At 47.9% G+C, this 14,096-nt stretch overlaps 1 protein-coding gene across 12 annotated transcripts in view; it reads right to left on the reverse strand.

The window, feature by feature from the left end:
- Nucleotides 1-14,096, reverse strand: part of DENND2B (DENN domain containing 2B) — a 178,809-nt gene that overhangs the window by 24,672 nt on the left and 140,041 nt on the right. For 11 of the 12 annotated variants that reach the window (XM_045484420.1, XM_045484419.1, XM_045484415.1 and 8 more), the window contains 2 exons: nucleotides 8,372-9,616; nucleotides 4,801-4,937 (listed from right to left, as the gene is read on the reverse strand). In XM_045484420.1, the coding sequence (XP_045340376.1) occupies nucleotides 4,801-4,937; nucleotides 8,372-9,616 (1,382 nt within the window). The remainder of the gene's footprint in view (nucleotides 1-4,800; nucleotides 4,938-8,371; nucleotides 9,617-14,096) is intronic. The other variant, XM_045484423.1, reaches the window with a different exon arrangement.

Here is a 14,096-nt window from a genome sequence, read left to right on the forward strand (position 1 = left end):
TACAAGGGACTGAGGTCCAGGGAAGTAATAGAAGTACAATGTTGATACACATCAGTGACAAGAAAACAGTTGGGAACACCAGGGTCTCAATACTAGTATTGCCTCTGGAAACAAAATTTCAGGAAAGCCTCAATGTCCCTCCTGTCTTCCCAGCCTTAACACCAGCTTCTTTCTTCTTCAGCAATGCTTAAAATCCTCTCTGATATAAGCAGGCCACTAATCCCTTCTCCAGGAAATGACTGCTGGACCAAGCCCTGCCTCCCCACCCTTAGCTGGGCCTTCACAGCCCTAGTTCACCTGCTACTCTTGACTTCCAAGACTGTTTCTGGCCACTGTTTTGGAACTGTCTCAGGGGACATACCCCCAGTCATTTTTTCCAGGGACTAAGGGTGCCCAGGGGATGGGAATATGCAGAGACCAAGCAGGCCCTGAGTAGAACCACACCTGAACCTGCCAAGAGAAAATTAACCCCGAAGCAATGGCTCAGAATTGGGAGACGAGGAGGGTTGGGGAAAAGGGCTCCGAACTCCCTCTGGGGAAACAAGACAACAGCAAGGCTGGAGAAGCTACAGCTGAGTTAGTATGGGAAAGATTTAGCAGGGGCATGGGTGGGAGACAGGAAGCCTGGTAGACACCAGACTTTTACCTGCATTCCCACTCACACAGCTTCCTCAAGGGTGGTCTGCACCACAATGCCCTAGGAGTGGGAAAAGAGGTAGGCCCTCTTCCCCAGAAGCCTGGACCTGAGCAGCCCCATCACATCAAGCCCAGCTGGGGAAGCCAGAGGTCTCAGCCCTTCCCAGCTTTGCTGATGAGATATGGAACAAGGGCATCGCCAAGAATTTCTGCTTTGCACTGTTTTAAAGGGGCTTGTCAGAGACCAAACTTATCACACTGATCCTCTCAAAGGAAGAAACCCACCCCACCCACCCAGCCCTGCCCCCATTTCTCCCCACAGCAACTTTGGTCATTAACCACATGTACCAAACAGCACTCACTCAACACACACACACACACACACACACACACACACACACACACACACACACACTGGAAGAACCAGTTAGGGACGAAATGTGTGTGAATATGCATAGGCACTGAGAATTTCTCCCAACACAATCCTAAGCTTCCTGACCACACCCTGATTAGGGCCCAGTCTACAGCTTCCCTGTCAAAACCTCTCCCGGTTTGAACCAGCTGTTTCTCCTGGTTCTCAGCTTTTTCCCCCTCCTTCCCAAGGTGGAGAGAGGGCCAGGATAAAGGCCCAAATCCCCCACAACACACTCTGGATTGCAGCCTCAATGCTGTTAGGTGCCCTATGTTCCTTACTACCTTCCTGCCTGGGGACAAATAAGAGAAGAAGGCAGAAAGAACAGAGGTTCAAAACACTTTGCAGTCAGGCTAACTGGCTCTGTCCCCAGCTCCCATCCCGTTCAAGTTCCTGGAAACTCTCCCTCAGCCCCAACTAGCTGATGGGAGTGGGAACCTCTGCAGGAATGCAGTCCAGGCTCCCTGGTCAGGCGCCGAGGCCACTCCACATAACTCCCTAACAAGCTGCTTCCTTGGGTGCATTTTTAAGTGTCAGGCTCAAAATGCAAATGATTATAAGGCTTTGTAGAATAGCAGCATCTTCAGGGGCAGATGTCAAATTGGACAGGCGAGAATTAACAGCCCCAGAAAGCAAAAAGACAGTAACTTTATTTTTGAACCCCTCTATTGCAAATTAGCAGGATAAACCTCAGCCTGTTTTGGAATATCCCACCACAGGTCCCCAGGCATCATGCCTGGTGTGGGCAGGAGGCCAGCAAATTCCCTGAGGCCCCTCATTCAAGTCCACTGCTCACAGAGAAGACATGTTAGTTTCTGGGCCAACTGATACTCAACCTCTAACAGACCAGAAACTCCAATCCAATCAACTGGTCCCCAAGATGGAGATTTAACGTGGGTGCTCCCTGCCCCCCGCCGGCCCCATTATCACACACCCAAAACAAAGCTTTGTCTGTCCCTGTGCAAGCAAGGCAACATAAGAGTTCGTTAATCCAAACAGAACCAGAAACGACCTTAACCTCATAGAGCACAGGCTGGGCCAAGAACAGAGAGAAGGCTCCTGGGAAGTCCTAGGCACTGGTCAATCCCAGGCAAAAGTGAAACTGACATTCATAGTACAGCAACAAAGGCCCTGGTGAAGCCTCTGGGGGGGTCCAAATTCTTGGGCCTGTCTCCCGGGAAGGAGAAGGGGATAAATCAACCAGAATCTGAGAGAGATATTCTCTCTTGTACTTCCCTCTAGCCTCCCTGGTCAAGTCTAGAAATTCAGACAGCACTGTTGTGGGGGATACAAAGGAGGAAGCCATATCCAGGGCACTGAACTAACTACACCCACACCCCACAAAGCAGAAGCAAAACCCAGGTGTCTGGGTCACTCCCCTGCCTTCCCTCTAACACTTTCCTGAGTACTCCTCCCGTACTCTCTGCATAATGCTCCAAAGATCCAGAAGCCAGGTGAGCAGCTAAGGAATACACCCTAATTCCAACCTCATCCCATACCAGCCCTTACCCCCAGCTCTAACTCACACATTCAAGAAGCATCCAAGCTGCTCCTATATTTCTTTGCCTCCTCATACAACATCCCAAAGTGGCAGTAAGTCCCCTCTACTAAGTGAAGAGACTGAGACCCAGACATACTTGCCTCTCTCTCCCTCTTCTCCCTAACCTGACCTAAGAAGGCCCAGAGAACAGTTCTGTTTCCTAGGACAGTGCCCCTCAGATTCTCATCTCCCCCTGTACCACCAGATATGGTCCCCAAACAAGCCCAGACAGAGCCTTGGATCATGGAACTCTGCACAGGGAGAGATGGTTGAAGCATCCCTTTCTCTTATTTCAGTTCAGCTGATACAAAACATTTCCCTGCCTGAAATGACAGGACAGCACAGAAGGGCTGCAAAGCCTTCTCAGAGAAGAGGATCACAGTGTGGGCAGTGCCTGGTCTACTGGGGGAGGGGGGCTAAGAACCATAGCCTCCTTGGCCCACTGCAGCAGCCACACTGGGTGCTCTGGAGGGCCCTGGGCAGCAATAACACATTCTGGTTTCTTCTAAGCTAGAGGAAACAGAAATGTATCCTGAAACTGGAGTGGGGAGGAAGATGGGGATATGGAGCTGATCCCCACAGGTCTTGACCTCAACTCTGGGTGACTATATGTACAATGCTTTTTCCCAGGGTTAAGAGAAAAGGCCTCCCTCCCTAAACCCTTTTGCTATTCTAGGGACCTCAATCCCACAGTATTCCTGTTATGACCTAATTTTGGATGGCTATATACTATATATTCTGCTCCTGGGGAAGCAGTGCCTATGTGGATCCAAGCACTGCTGCTATTTCCCCAGAAATGCTGGCCCAGCAAGTTATCAGGAGAAAACTATGAAACTGGTGGCAAAGATCAAATGAGGGAATAGACGACCCCCTCTTCCTACGATTCTCTAGTCTTAGGAGAATCTGGAGGGTTCTCCATTAGGGCCGTTTTTCTCTCTAATATGTTAACTAAGAACTTTCAAGGGTCTCCAGCCTCAAGGCCTAACACAGAGATGAGACAGAGCCAGAGATGAGAGAGGAGGGGTCAAGTGCACAAGCACACTGCTTCTCTTGAGTGACACTCACACATACTTTATTCCAACTAAACTTAAGCCCCACTAAAGAGAATGAGACCAGGATTCAAATGAAAGCCCAAAATAAACCCAACGCAGCCTAGACTACCGGTTTTTTGTTGACCCTGGAACACAAGTTTGCCAACACCAAGTCCTCCCAGTTGTTGAAGGACAATTCTCCATGGTATTTTACATTTCTGACTTTTGAGCAAGGGGAAGGACCCATCCAGACTGTCTTTTCAAAGATGTATAGCAAACAACCTCAGAAGGTAGAGATAGTGTCTTCCTCCAGGGCAGAGGCAGGTTTGTTTCCTGGCCAGAATAATAAAAACAAGACCTCCTTGTGGGGCAAAGGTTGGGCATGTTTGCTAGCCACCCCCTGGAAAGACTGGGGTTCCGTCAGCCTGAAGTTCCTCCTGGCACACAGACCCACATGTAAGTGCAGTTTCAACCTGGACCTCCTCCACACTGCCTCATGGGCCCTGGGAGCAAGGGGACCCATGTGCTGCCTGCTGTGCCATGAGTAATAAAGTCCTTTGACTGTGATCCAAGAGTCTTGTGTCTTCGGCCAGCATTTGTGAAGCCAGGGAAGGCTAAACTTGTTAGTATGCAAGCAGAATAAAATCCCAGATGCTTTCTTGACACCATTTACTTTAAGAGAAAGTAGAAGAGATACATATTAAGGACCAGGCACTGTGCTAGGTACTCTGATATACATTTTATCTCATTGAATCCTAACAATAATCCTTTGAGGTATTATTATTATTATTATTATTATTATTACTATTGTTGTTAACATATCATCATCATCACTTTATAAGAGGAAACAGGCCTCAGAAACGTGATTTGCCTAAGATTACACAGCTAAGGAAAGACACACAGCTAAGGAAGCCTTCTGAAAATAAAAGGAATGATATGGTTTTCCCCTTACTGTGGTCCCAGAAGCCCTCTCAGTTTCAGTTCATTCAAGGTCAGGCTTTAATCTCTTAGCTGCTCAGTCTTTTCCAAGATGCTTCCCCTGATGCCCATTTTCTTGAGAAGTTCCAGACGCTGGGCCATGTCTGCCCCCAGTGAATGAAGTGGAACCTGGGAGTGTCCCTCCTGTTCCTGTTCTGCAGCCCCCAGAGATAAGCCAGCCCGCCACCTCTAACACAGCTTACCCACAATATCTTCATAGGCATTTTCTTCTAAAGTGCTTTTGGATCCAAACTTGGGTTGGCTCTCAGTACCATTCTCAGTGGGAGAAGAGGGGTACAGGGACTGGAGACTGGATGCATCCTCAAACTCAAAGGATTTTCTGTGGATAACAAGAGCATGGGTCATTTCAGCAGAACTAGATTCCAACCGCCTCATTGGGGGAATGGCCATGGGCAACAGCAAAGACCAGAGGTCCTCCTCTACAAACCAGCTACCAAGCAATGTATCAAGGTGGATCCAAACTTACCATTCAAATGAGGAGATAAATGGTCTGAGAGACCCCAGCCTCGGTGCCTGCTAATCATACCAGTAACAAATCCCACAGCTAAAAAGGGTGCGATGTGTCAGATGCTATGTCAAACACCTTGCACATGGACCTCATTAATCTTCACAATGCTGCTACTAGCTATTGTGCCATTTTATGAATGAGGAGATGGAAGCTCAGGGAGATGAAGTGACAAGTGGCCGGACTCACCGAGGCTGTCTGACTCCAGGGTCTGAGCTTTTAACCTGGGCCTCCAAGCCCCGGAGCCTATCATCCTTGCGAAGTATCTGCCAGTACCACAGAATGGAGTGCCTGTTCAGCCTCTGGAGCCTCCATTATGCCCGCATCCTAGCAAGCGCTCCTGCTCTGAACAGGTAGTAAGGGCTCAACAGTGGATGGGTGATGCCCAGGGCTGTTTGGGGGTCAGGGAATCAGGTGGTGATAGGTGCATCGTTAGAAGAGGAAGGGCTGAGACCTCCAAAAAAATCATACCACTTCTGAGGTGGAACAAGGAGGGCAATTTGCAGCCAGAAGCTACTTCCAAGACCCAGCTTCCCTTGAGCTAGTCACCTGCTCCTTTCCATACTGCAAATAGCCATCCCCTCTACTACAGAATTTCAAAACCACGGCTTGTTAGCTCCTCAGATAGCTTCAGCCCACAGTACTGTCTACTCCTCTCCTCCGTTACCTAAGACTTGACCCTAGCTGCATCCTCTCCCTCTCCAAGGCAGGTCCCAGCAGACTCCTGGGAGGGGGGGGGGAGGGGGAAGGAAAGATACTGACTGAAGACCTCCTCCCATCCATTAACACCTCCCTCTTCTTTTGGTTACCATTAGATATTTCAGCCTTTCTCTCTTGTTTAATGAACAACTTCTCAGAGTCTTGGGGTGCAAGTCAAGGACTAAAGGTGTCCTAAAAGTCACATTCTGTTCTCAGCTTGCCTAGCTATTCTATAGCACTTGACACAGCTGAACACTCTACACCGGCACCCTCCTCCCTTCACCTCCATGACACAGTCAACAGCTTCTTTGGCAATTAGTTTTCAGGTTCATGTGAGGGATATACCTTTTCCACTTGCCTTTTAAATGCCAGAGTCTCTCAGAGTTCTGTCTTCAGGATTCTTTCTCTCACTCTGTGCTCTCTGGGAGCCAAATACTGATGGCCATTGCTATATCTACCATTCCCACTATGATGGCTCCCAAGTCTGTCTCTGACCTAGACTTCTGACCCAGTTAAATATCCAATGATTAAGTGCAGTGGTTCCTGAATGTTGGCTCACAGATACTGGCGGTCTGAGATCAAGCTTTCATTAACATATATACTGTGAGGTCAACATCTTTTGCAGATAGTTCTCAAATATACAGATATACAAATCATGTTCAGCCAAATTACCCTTGAAAATCCCTCAGGAAGATACCACATTGAAGACCAACACACACTGTCTTTAATTAAGACTAATATAGTCAGTTTCTCCACAGATTTATTTTTAACAGATTTCTTTCTTTTTTTTTTTGGTTGAATACCAAAAGAAATACTTGGTTGTATTTTTTAAATAAAAAATTGTTAAATATAAGAATCATGCCTGACACAACCGAAACAAACTTACCATCTCATGCTCCTCCAGGGAATATGCCACTGTGTGAATAGGCAAATAAAAGAACTTACACTTTTTGAATGGTCTCTCTTTTTTTCCAAGGGCACAGATTTTTTAATTTGCTATGTTAATTATTATGTGAAGTGACTCCACCATATACGGTATATGTGTGTGTGTGTATTATATATAAATGTAACATGTACAGGAGTATGTGTTAAACCTTCGGGCTGATATACTCTCCCACATCCCCTTTTCCACCTAGCTAACTGCTTTTTTGTTCTTCTAAATTTAGCTCAACAACTCCCTCTATAAGGAGGCTTCCCGCACTCCCCTGTCTAATTTAGCTGCCTCTTCCTCTGGGTCTCTGTAGCATCCTACACTGACATGGATCGTGTCACATAGAGCATCTAGGATTTATCTGTGGTCTACCTCCTGTACCACATCAAGAATGGAAGAATAGAAGAACCGTATCTTATTTGACCCTGTGTCCCCTTATCCAGTACAAGGTTTAGTGCATGGCAGGCTCTAGATGGGTATTTATAGAAATGGATAGATCAGAACAAAGCAAACACTCCTGGCAGGCTGTTAAAGTCTTGAGAGCCAGTAAGCATGTTGGGGTAAGCCAAAACATAGGATTACCCTTAGCCCAGGGCTCTTCTGGCCCATGCACCTGAAACTTTCTGATGTCTTCCTCTCATGGCTGAGCAGTTATCTATATGATGGTATCCCTGAATGATATGCTGGGTGTAGCCTGAAGTATTAGACCCAACTGAAGAACCCCAAGAAGTAAAATAAGCCCAAATGCCATCTGGCTTTGGGTTAGAAGAGAAAGGCAGTGAGGGAGAAGCAGACAGGCCTTTCTAAGGAGGCGGGCTCCCGCCTACCCCAATTCAGAGAATAAGGTGTCTGTCAACTTTCACAACCCTAGCAGCTCCAGTGCCCAGTCAGTCACTTATAATTGTGGAGACAGCCCAGGTAGTCCAGGGTCAAGAATGCTGAGACTGAGCAGGAAGCTAATGACAGTGTCAGGACAGGCCATTCTTGAACATGGCCCAAAAAAACCAGTAAAATATTCTTTGACACATTTTCCATCAGTCTCCCCTTTCACGATCCAAGGATCTCCTCTTCCTAAAGGCCCAGGATCCCTAAATGGCCAGGCAGCCCTCAGGAGAGAGAAAATCATCTTAAATGTATTGATGCTACTATGTTAATGGCAACATGCAGTATTCAGATAATGATTCCCTCAAGGAAATAAGTTTCTAATGCTGGCATTTCAGGTAGTCATGAGACTAAGATCCTACGTTCCTCAAAGGACTGCCCATTCTATGTAAAAGTAAGGTGGTCCTACCTTTCCCACAAGGACCAAGGCAGTTCCAACAGGGCTCAAGACGTAGCCCAACTCTCCCCCCAAGGCCAAATCCAGCCCACACCTTCAGTAGGCAGCATTTGGAAGAAGCATTTTCATCCTCCCACTCACGTTTATGTATCCTTATCCTGCAAGAGCAGAACAATTTCTTTTTCACCTAATTGATGTCACCACCTGACAATTACTCACGCTTCAGGATCCATGAAGCACTTCTGACTGTGACCCACAACTACAGTCTGCTTTCGCATCTTCCATCGAAAAGAAAGCCACAGTACCCGGCTGTGGAGACACTGGAGGAACATTCGTTACCTGCTCTGGGACTTGCGGTGACCACGCGTGTCCTTCTTGGGTCTCCGGGTGACTGGTGGGGCTGGGGTGGAGGGCAGGGGGGGTGGAGCAGCAGGTGTGGGCGAAGGAGGTAGACCATTGCTTGGCTTACTCTTGGGATTCTTGTCAGCCTCATATTCAAAGGTGCGCTTGGGTTTGGGAACAGGGTTCACAGCGGGATCAAGGGAGCTCTTTGATGGCAGCAGCTGGGAGCTCAGGCTATTTCCCGGGGTCCCTGGCTTAGTGGAGCCACTGCCTTCTCTCTCCAGGGGTGGGCCTGCCTCCCCCCCAACTCCAGCCACTCCTCCTGCCCGGTTGTCAGTGCTCACACTCGTGCTCCCTGTCAGTTCCTCCAAGGTTCCCAAGGTCCCAGTCTTCCTTTTCCCTCGGTCTACACTATAGCAGCTGCTGGGGAGCTGGGGGAGTCCCCGGCCTGGCTGCTCCTTCAGGGCCTGTTCAATTTTCTGGATCCGACTCAGCACTGCTGAGCTCTCTTTCCTACTGCCATGCCCCCTGAGGAAGGCACTGGGCTCACTCCGGCCTGCCCGTCTCTCTAGCCGGTAGAAAGAGTCCCGGACAGGGAGCGCCTCTCCTTCCTCCTCGGTCTCAGGGTAGGAACACTCTGAGAAGGTCCTGCTCATCCTCCGGAGGCCCTTGAAATCGAAGGTTTTTTCTGAGCTGCAGGGGGATGGCGCCACGCTGGGACAGCCTTCACTGACTGCCCACTCGCCCCCAGAGCCCTCCCGCTTCTCCCCACACATGCTCATCCTGGGTGAAGCCTCTCGGCGACCCTCCCATGCTGAGATCTTCTCCCGGATGCCCAGGCTATGGGCACGGTTGCCAGTGCGGTTCAGAAAGGAGCTCCGTGAGCCGGATCCCGGCCCCAGGGATGGGGTGCTCTGGGCAAGGGGGAGGCAAGCAGCTACTCCCTCTACATCCTGGGCTGCCCCTTGGACATTCTCCTTCTGGTCCTCTCTCTTGCACACTGAAGGGCTTCTGTCCAAATAACTGAAGTTAGTGGTCTTGAGAGGACAGATGGGTGGTGAAGTGTCTGGGGAGTGAGCTTGAGGATTTGGGGGTGAAAGATCACGGGGGTGCCAGTCCTTGAGGAGCAGCCGGGAGCTGGAGCGGCTTGGGTACCTGCAGGCTGACGTTTCACTATCACTGAATGGGTAGATGGGACTCCTTGGTGGGGAGAGAACTGGAGGTGGAGAGACTGACTGAGACCTAAAACCAACAAAAACAAAAACAAAAACAAAAGGAAAAGAAGAGAAAATGGCAGTGAGTGGCCCGACAACCAGAGGTATGGTGTTACATTTGTAGAGAGCTAAGTAACTCTTTCCTACAGGACGTTCAAGCTCAAAGTACTCTATTCAAGTAATACACCCCCAAAGCCATCCTCAAGGAAAGGAACAGCTCCTTATCCACAGCAGGCCAAACTCAATGGGTCTCTCTGCCCAGTTCAAGCCCAGAGACCCTGAGTACCATCTGGAGCAGAAGCCAGCTCTGTGTCAGGTGAGAGGATCCCCAGAATCTACATCTGCCAACTAGAGCACAGTAAGGCCAGTGGTGTCTGCAAAATATTTAGCAATTGGCCCTCTGAAAGACAAAGCACAGATCTGTAATGTTTGCCAACTTCCATGGTATAAATATTCCTATTGTGGCTGATTTTGACCTCACTGAATGTGACATTGGGAAGAAATGCTAGTGATCAGTTCTCAGGAGCTGCTAGAAAGCATCTCCAGCACACTACTTCCTGCACTGCCCCAAATATACACCCAAGAGCTTTGATCTGTCTCTTTAACAAAGCCCTGTCTCCCCTGAGACTTCTGTTACCACCACAACATATGCAGCTCAGCTTGAGTCCTGACCAGAATTCAGATCTCTGAAGGTCTCAAAAGGATCAGAAGGGTCCCTCAAGAAAGAGTCCTCTTGGCCCTGTCAGTGAGGACGCCCATGGGGAAAGGAGGCCAGCTCCTCAGGCAGCTCTACCTTCCAGCGGTGGCATCCCTTCAAACAAGCACTGGCCACTTCTAGCTCTACATCCACACATAGATCTTATCAGATATGAGGAATAGTTCTAAATAATACATACTGTTAACTCATTTAGTCTTCACAAAAACTCTATATAATAATTATTGTTTATTATTATCTTCATTTTACAAATGAAAAACACTGAAGCCCAGAAAGGCTAAATATCTCATCCAAGGCCCCTCAGCTAGTAAGGAGGGAAGCCAGGACAGGAATTTACAGTATGTGATGTGGCCCCCTCTGAAGACGAAGCAGTGGCCTCTGCCATCTTTGTCAACTGCCTAGGCTCCAGGACATAACTCGGCAGGAACCCTCACAGCACTGGGCACAGCCCTGTCTCAAACAGTGCATTTATAAGGATCAGGGACCTCTTCCCCCTCAAGACCTCTAGACCTCTTCCCTACTAGACCACGATTTCTTCCAGGTGGAAGGACACATCCTCAGTATCTGTAAGGTGCTCAGGGAATGAAGGACAAATAAAGAAACAAAAAGGTAAAGGTGAGCTTATTGACAAGAACCATGAGAGGACTATCTTTTCAGTTCACTGTCAACTTCCAGCCTTCTTCTCAAACAATTTTAGTTCAAAGACAGTAGGGTTTTTGCCAACGCCACATGCTACAAAGGCCTACCTGACCCTACCACCATGGGCCTTAAAGCCGGGCAGTAGCCTCACAGGCTCCAGAGTCCCATGCCATCCACAGGAAGGCAGCCAGCTGCCCTCAAGCCAGCCTGCTGTCACTGCTTGCTCACACACAGAAAACCGTAGCTTGGGTGAGTCAGGGATTGGCCGACAATTCCCTGTTGGGTCATAGCCTCTGGCTGCCCCCGATCAACAGGAAACCTCAACATGCTTAAGTTGTTTTTAAAAGGGAAAGTCAAACAAGAGCCATCCCATGTGTACATGGGCACAGATGAGAGAAATTCAGTGCCCAGCCAAGCCAATGACCAAAGAGACTCTGCTCAGTAAGGACGTGTGAAAAGAATAAGCCTCAGCGCTCCCTAGAGTAGGCAGCAGCAGGGCAATGTGCCAAGCTTGAGCCTGGGGAGATCCCAACCTACTCACAATCGAGGGAGGCCTGAAGTCCCTCATTGATTTCACAGAACCATGGATACAGAAGGCCATCAGTCCAGCCCTGTAAGCCAGTAAAGTCTGGACTACACAAAGGATTCTGTTTCAGCTATTCTCAATTGGAGGTGGGAGAAGATGCCTTGAATAGAAAACAACTTTAATTTGTGTTTTTTCATTCAACAAATACTTAGTGAGCATCTACTATGGACCAGGCTCTGCTCTAGGTGCTAGATATAAGAATAAACAAAAGGGGCGCCTGGGTGGCTCAGTCGGTTGAGCGGCTGACTTCGGCTCAGGTCATGATCTCGCGGTCTGTGAGTTCGAGCACCGCGTCGGGCTCTGTGCTGACAGCTCAGAGCCTGGAGCCTGTTTCAGATTCTGTGTCTCCCTCTCTCTGACCCTCCTCTGTTCATGCTCTGTCTCTCCTTGTCTCAAAAATAAATAAAACATTAAAAAAAAAAAGAATAAACAAAAGAGACAAAAATTCATGTCCTTATGAAGTTTAAAATCTAGTGGGAGATGACAGGCATCTAATGAGACTCAGAATCTCTTAGGAAGCCTTTTGATTATGCCTCATTGCTCCAGACATTTTGATATGCTCCCTTAGAGATGCGTCTCCTCAAACTCCCAAGATGAGAAGTCATCAGGCCATGAAGCCACTGTACTTATGGGGAGTAGATGTGTGTGGCACAGTTCCCACAGGTGGGAAAGAAATAGGGTAAGGATCTCTGGTCTGATTCCAGCATGATTTCACAACAAATGGCTCCCTAACTTCCCGTAGTAGTCCCAGCATGGAGAAATCTCCACAAAGCAAGAAATTCTCTCAATGCCTAAATGCCTACCCTGCTGTAACTAAAGTTTAGTTTCCCTCCTCACATGAATCATCAAATAGAGAAGAGACTGACCCTTGCCTTTAAAGGTCCTGGTCTCTGTATCATTGCTGAGCTGTGGCCAGAGCTACAGGTATTCCTTGCACAGCCTCCCACACAGGCCAGGCCCCAAGTGCTGTATCAGCTTGGGATGAAAAAAGGGGCCTGGAGCCCAGGCATCTCCAGGTTCATCACTCACTCCAGGGTTCGAGGAATAAATTTGTAAACAATATAGATAAGCCCTCGCCTTCATGCCATTCTCACTTAACTCTCCCTGTTTCTAATTCTACCTTTTTAGGAATGTGACCTTGGGCAAAGCCACTCACTCTGAGCTTCCAGTTTCAATCCCTCAAAACCGATCCAACTACGTCATTGGGTTGTCATAATGGGCAAATGAGACTATGGATGTGAGCTGATATCGTACACTGTAACTCACTATGACTGTAATTATCGTTAGTATTAACTTTTTCACTTAATGGTTATGCTAGGCCAGTTGTTCTCAACAGAGGGTAAGAACATTAGAAAGCCTTGGGGTTCATATTTCAGCATAGCCACTACCAAGTTACATGACTTTCAGCAAATAACTTGAACTCTTTAAACCTTAGTATCTTGATCTGTAAAATGGAAGTTAAAAAAGCACACATCTCTGGGGATTATTGTAAGGAATAGAGACAATATATGTCAAGTGTTGAGCTCAGTGGCTAACACATAGCAATCAATCTTAGCCTGATAATAACTAATATTAATGAGGGGCTCAGCACTCAGAACAATTGCTTGGCAAACTTTTTCAAAGAGCTTACCTTTGTTCTTAGATTCTAAACATCTGGGGTGAAAGGGGAGGGAAGTAAATTAAAAATGGCTGTAAATCTTTTGCAGCTCATGCTATCAAAAGGTGGATTCTATTTTTCTGCCCCTTAAATCTAGGTTGATCTTGTGATATGCTTTGACCAAAAGAATGGAGTAGAAATTAAGTGAAGTTCCAAACCTGAGGCCTCAAGAGGCCTTGCAGAAGCCCCCTGTATATACCTAGAATGCTACCCTGAGAATGTCATGTAAGGAAGCCAGTCTAGTCTTTTAGAGGACAAGAGGAGCGCAACTGAGTCCCCTGCAGCCGACAGCCTGCCTCAGTGTGAGCCTGACACGTGAGTCTAACACGTGAGTGAGGTCATCTTGGATCCAAGTGAACTTGGCTACATGAGTGACTCCAGAGGACACCAGTGGAGGGACTGCCCAGTAAATGCACAGAAACATGAGAATAAACTGTTCTAAACCACTACGTTTTCGGGTGGTTTGCTACAATGCAACAGTAAAATGATGCAGGTGGGAAAGGCCAGCCTTGTGTATAATTGGCCTGCCTTATCCCAGTGCAAAACCACTGCCCTGGACCTTCCAACCCTGTGCCTCTCCTCCACTTCCCCATAGAGCAGTTGTTGGTCTCGATGGTCTTGGATCTCCATGGTCTTGATGTTTGGATCTCATTCTCTTTACTAGGGGCTCTGGCACTCTTCTGAGAATCTCCTCTGAGCACTCCCTACAAATGGAGCTAGTTCTGTAATTCCAAGAATAGAATCAGCTTCCATCAGTCTTTGCCCCCCCAAAGTGGCTAGTATCACAAAGACAAGAAAAAACAAGCACTGGTGAGCATATGGAAAAAAGGGAACCCTTGTATACTTTTGGTTGGAATGTATATTGGTACGACTACTGTGGAGAATAGTATCAAGGTTCCTCAAGAGATCAA

Source organism: Leopardus geoffroyi, chromosome D1, assembly GCF_018350155.1.
Source record: "Leopardus geoffroyi isolate Oge1 chromosome D1, O.geoffroyi_Oge1_pat1.0, whole genome shotgun sequence".
NCBI lineage: Eukaryota > Metazoa > Chordata > Mammalia > Carnivora > Felidae > Leopardus > Leopardus geoffroyi.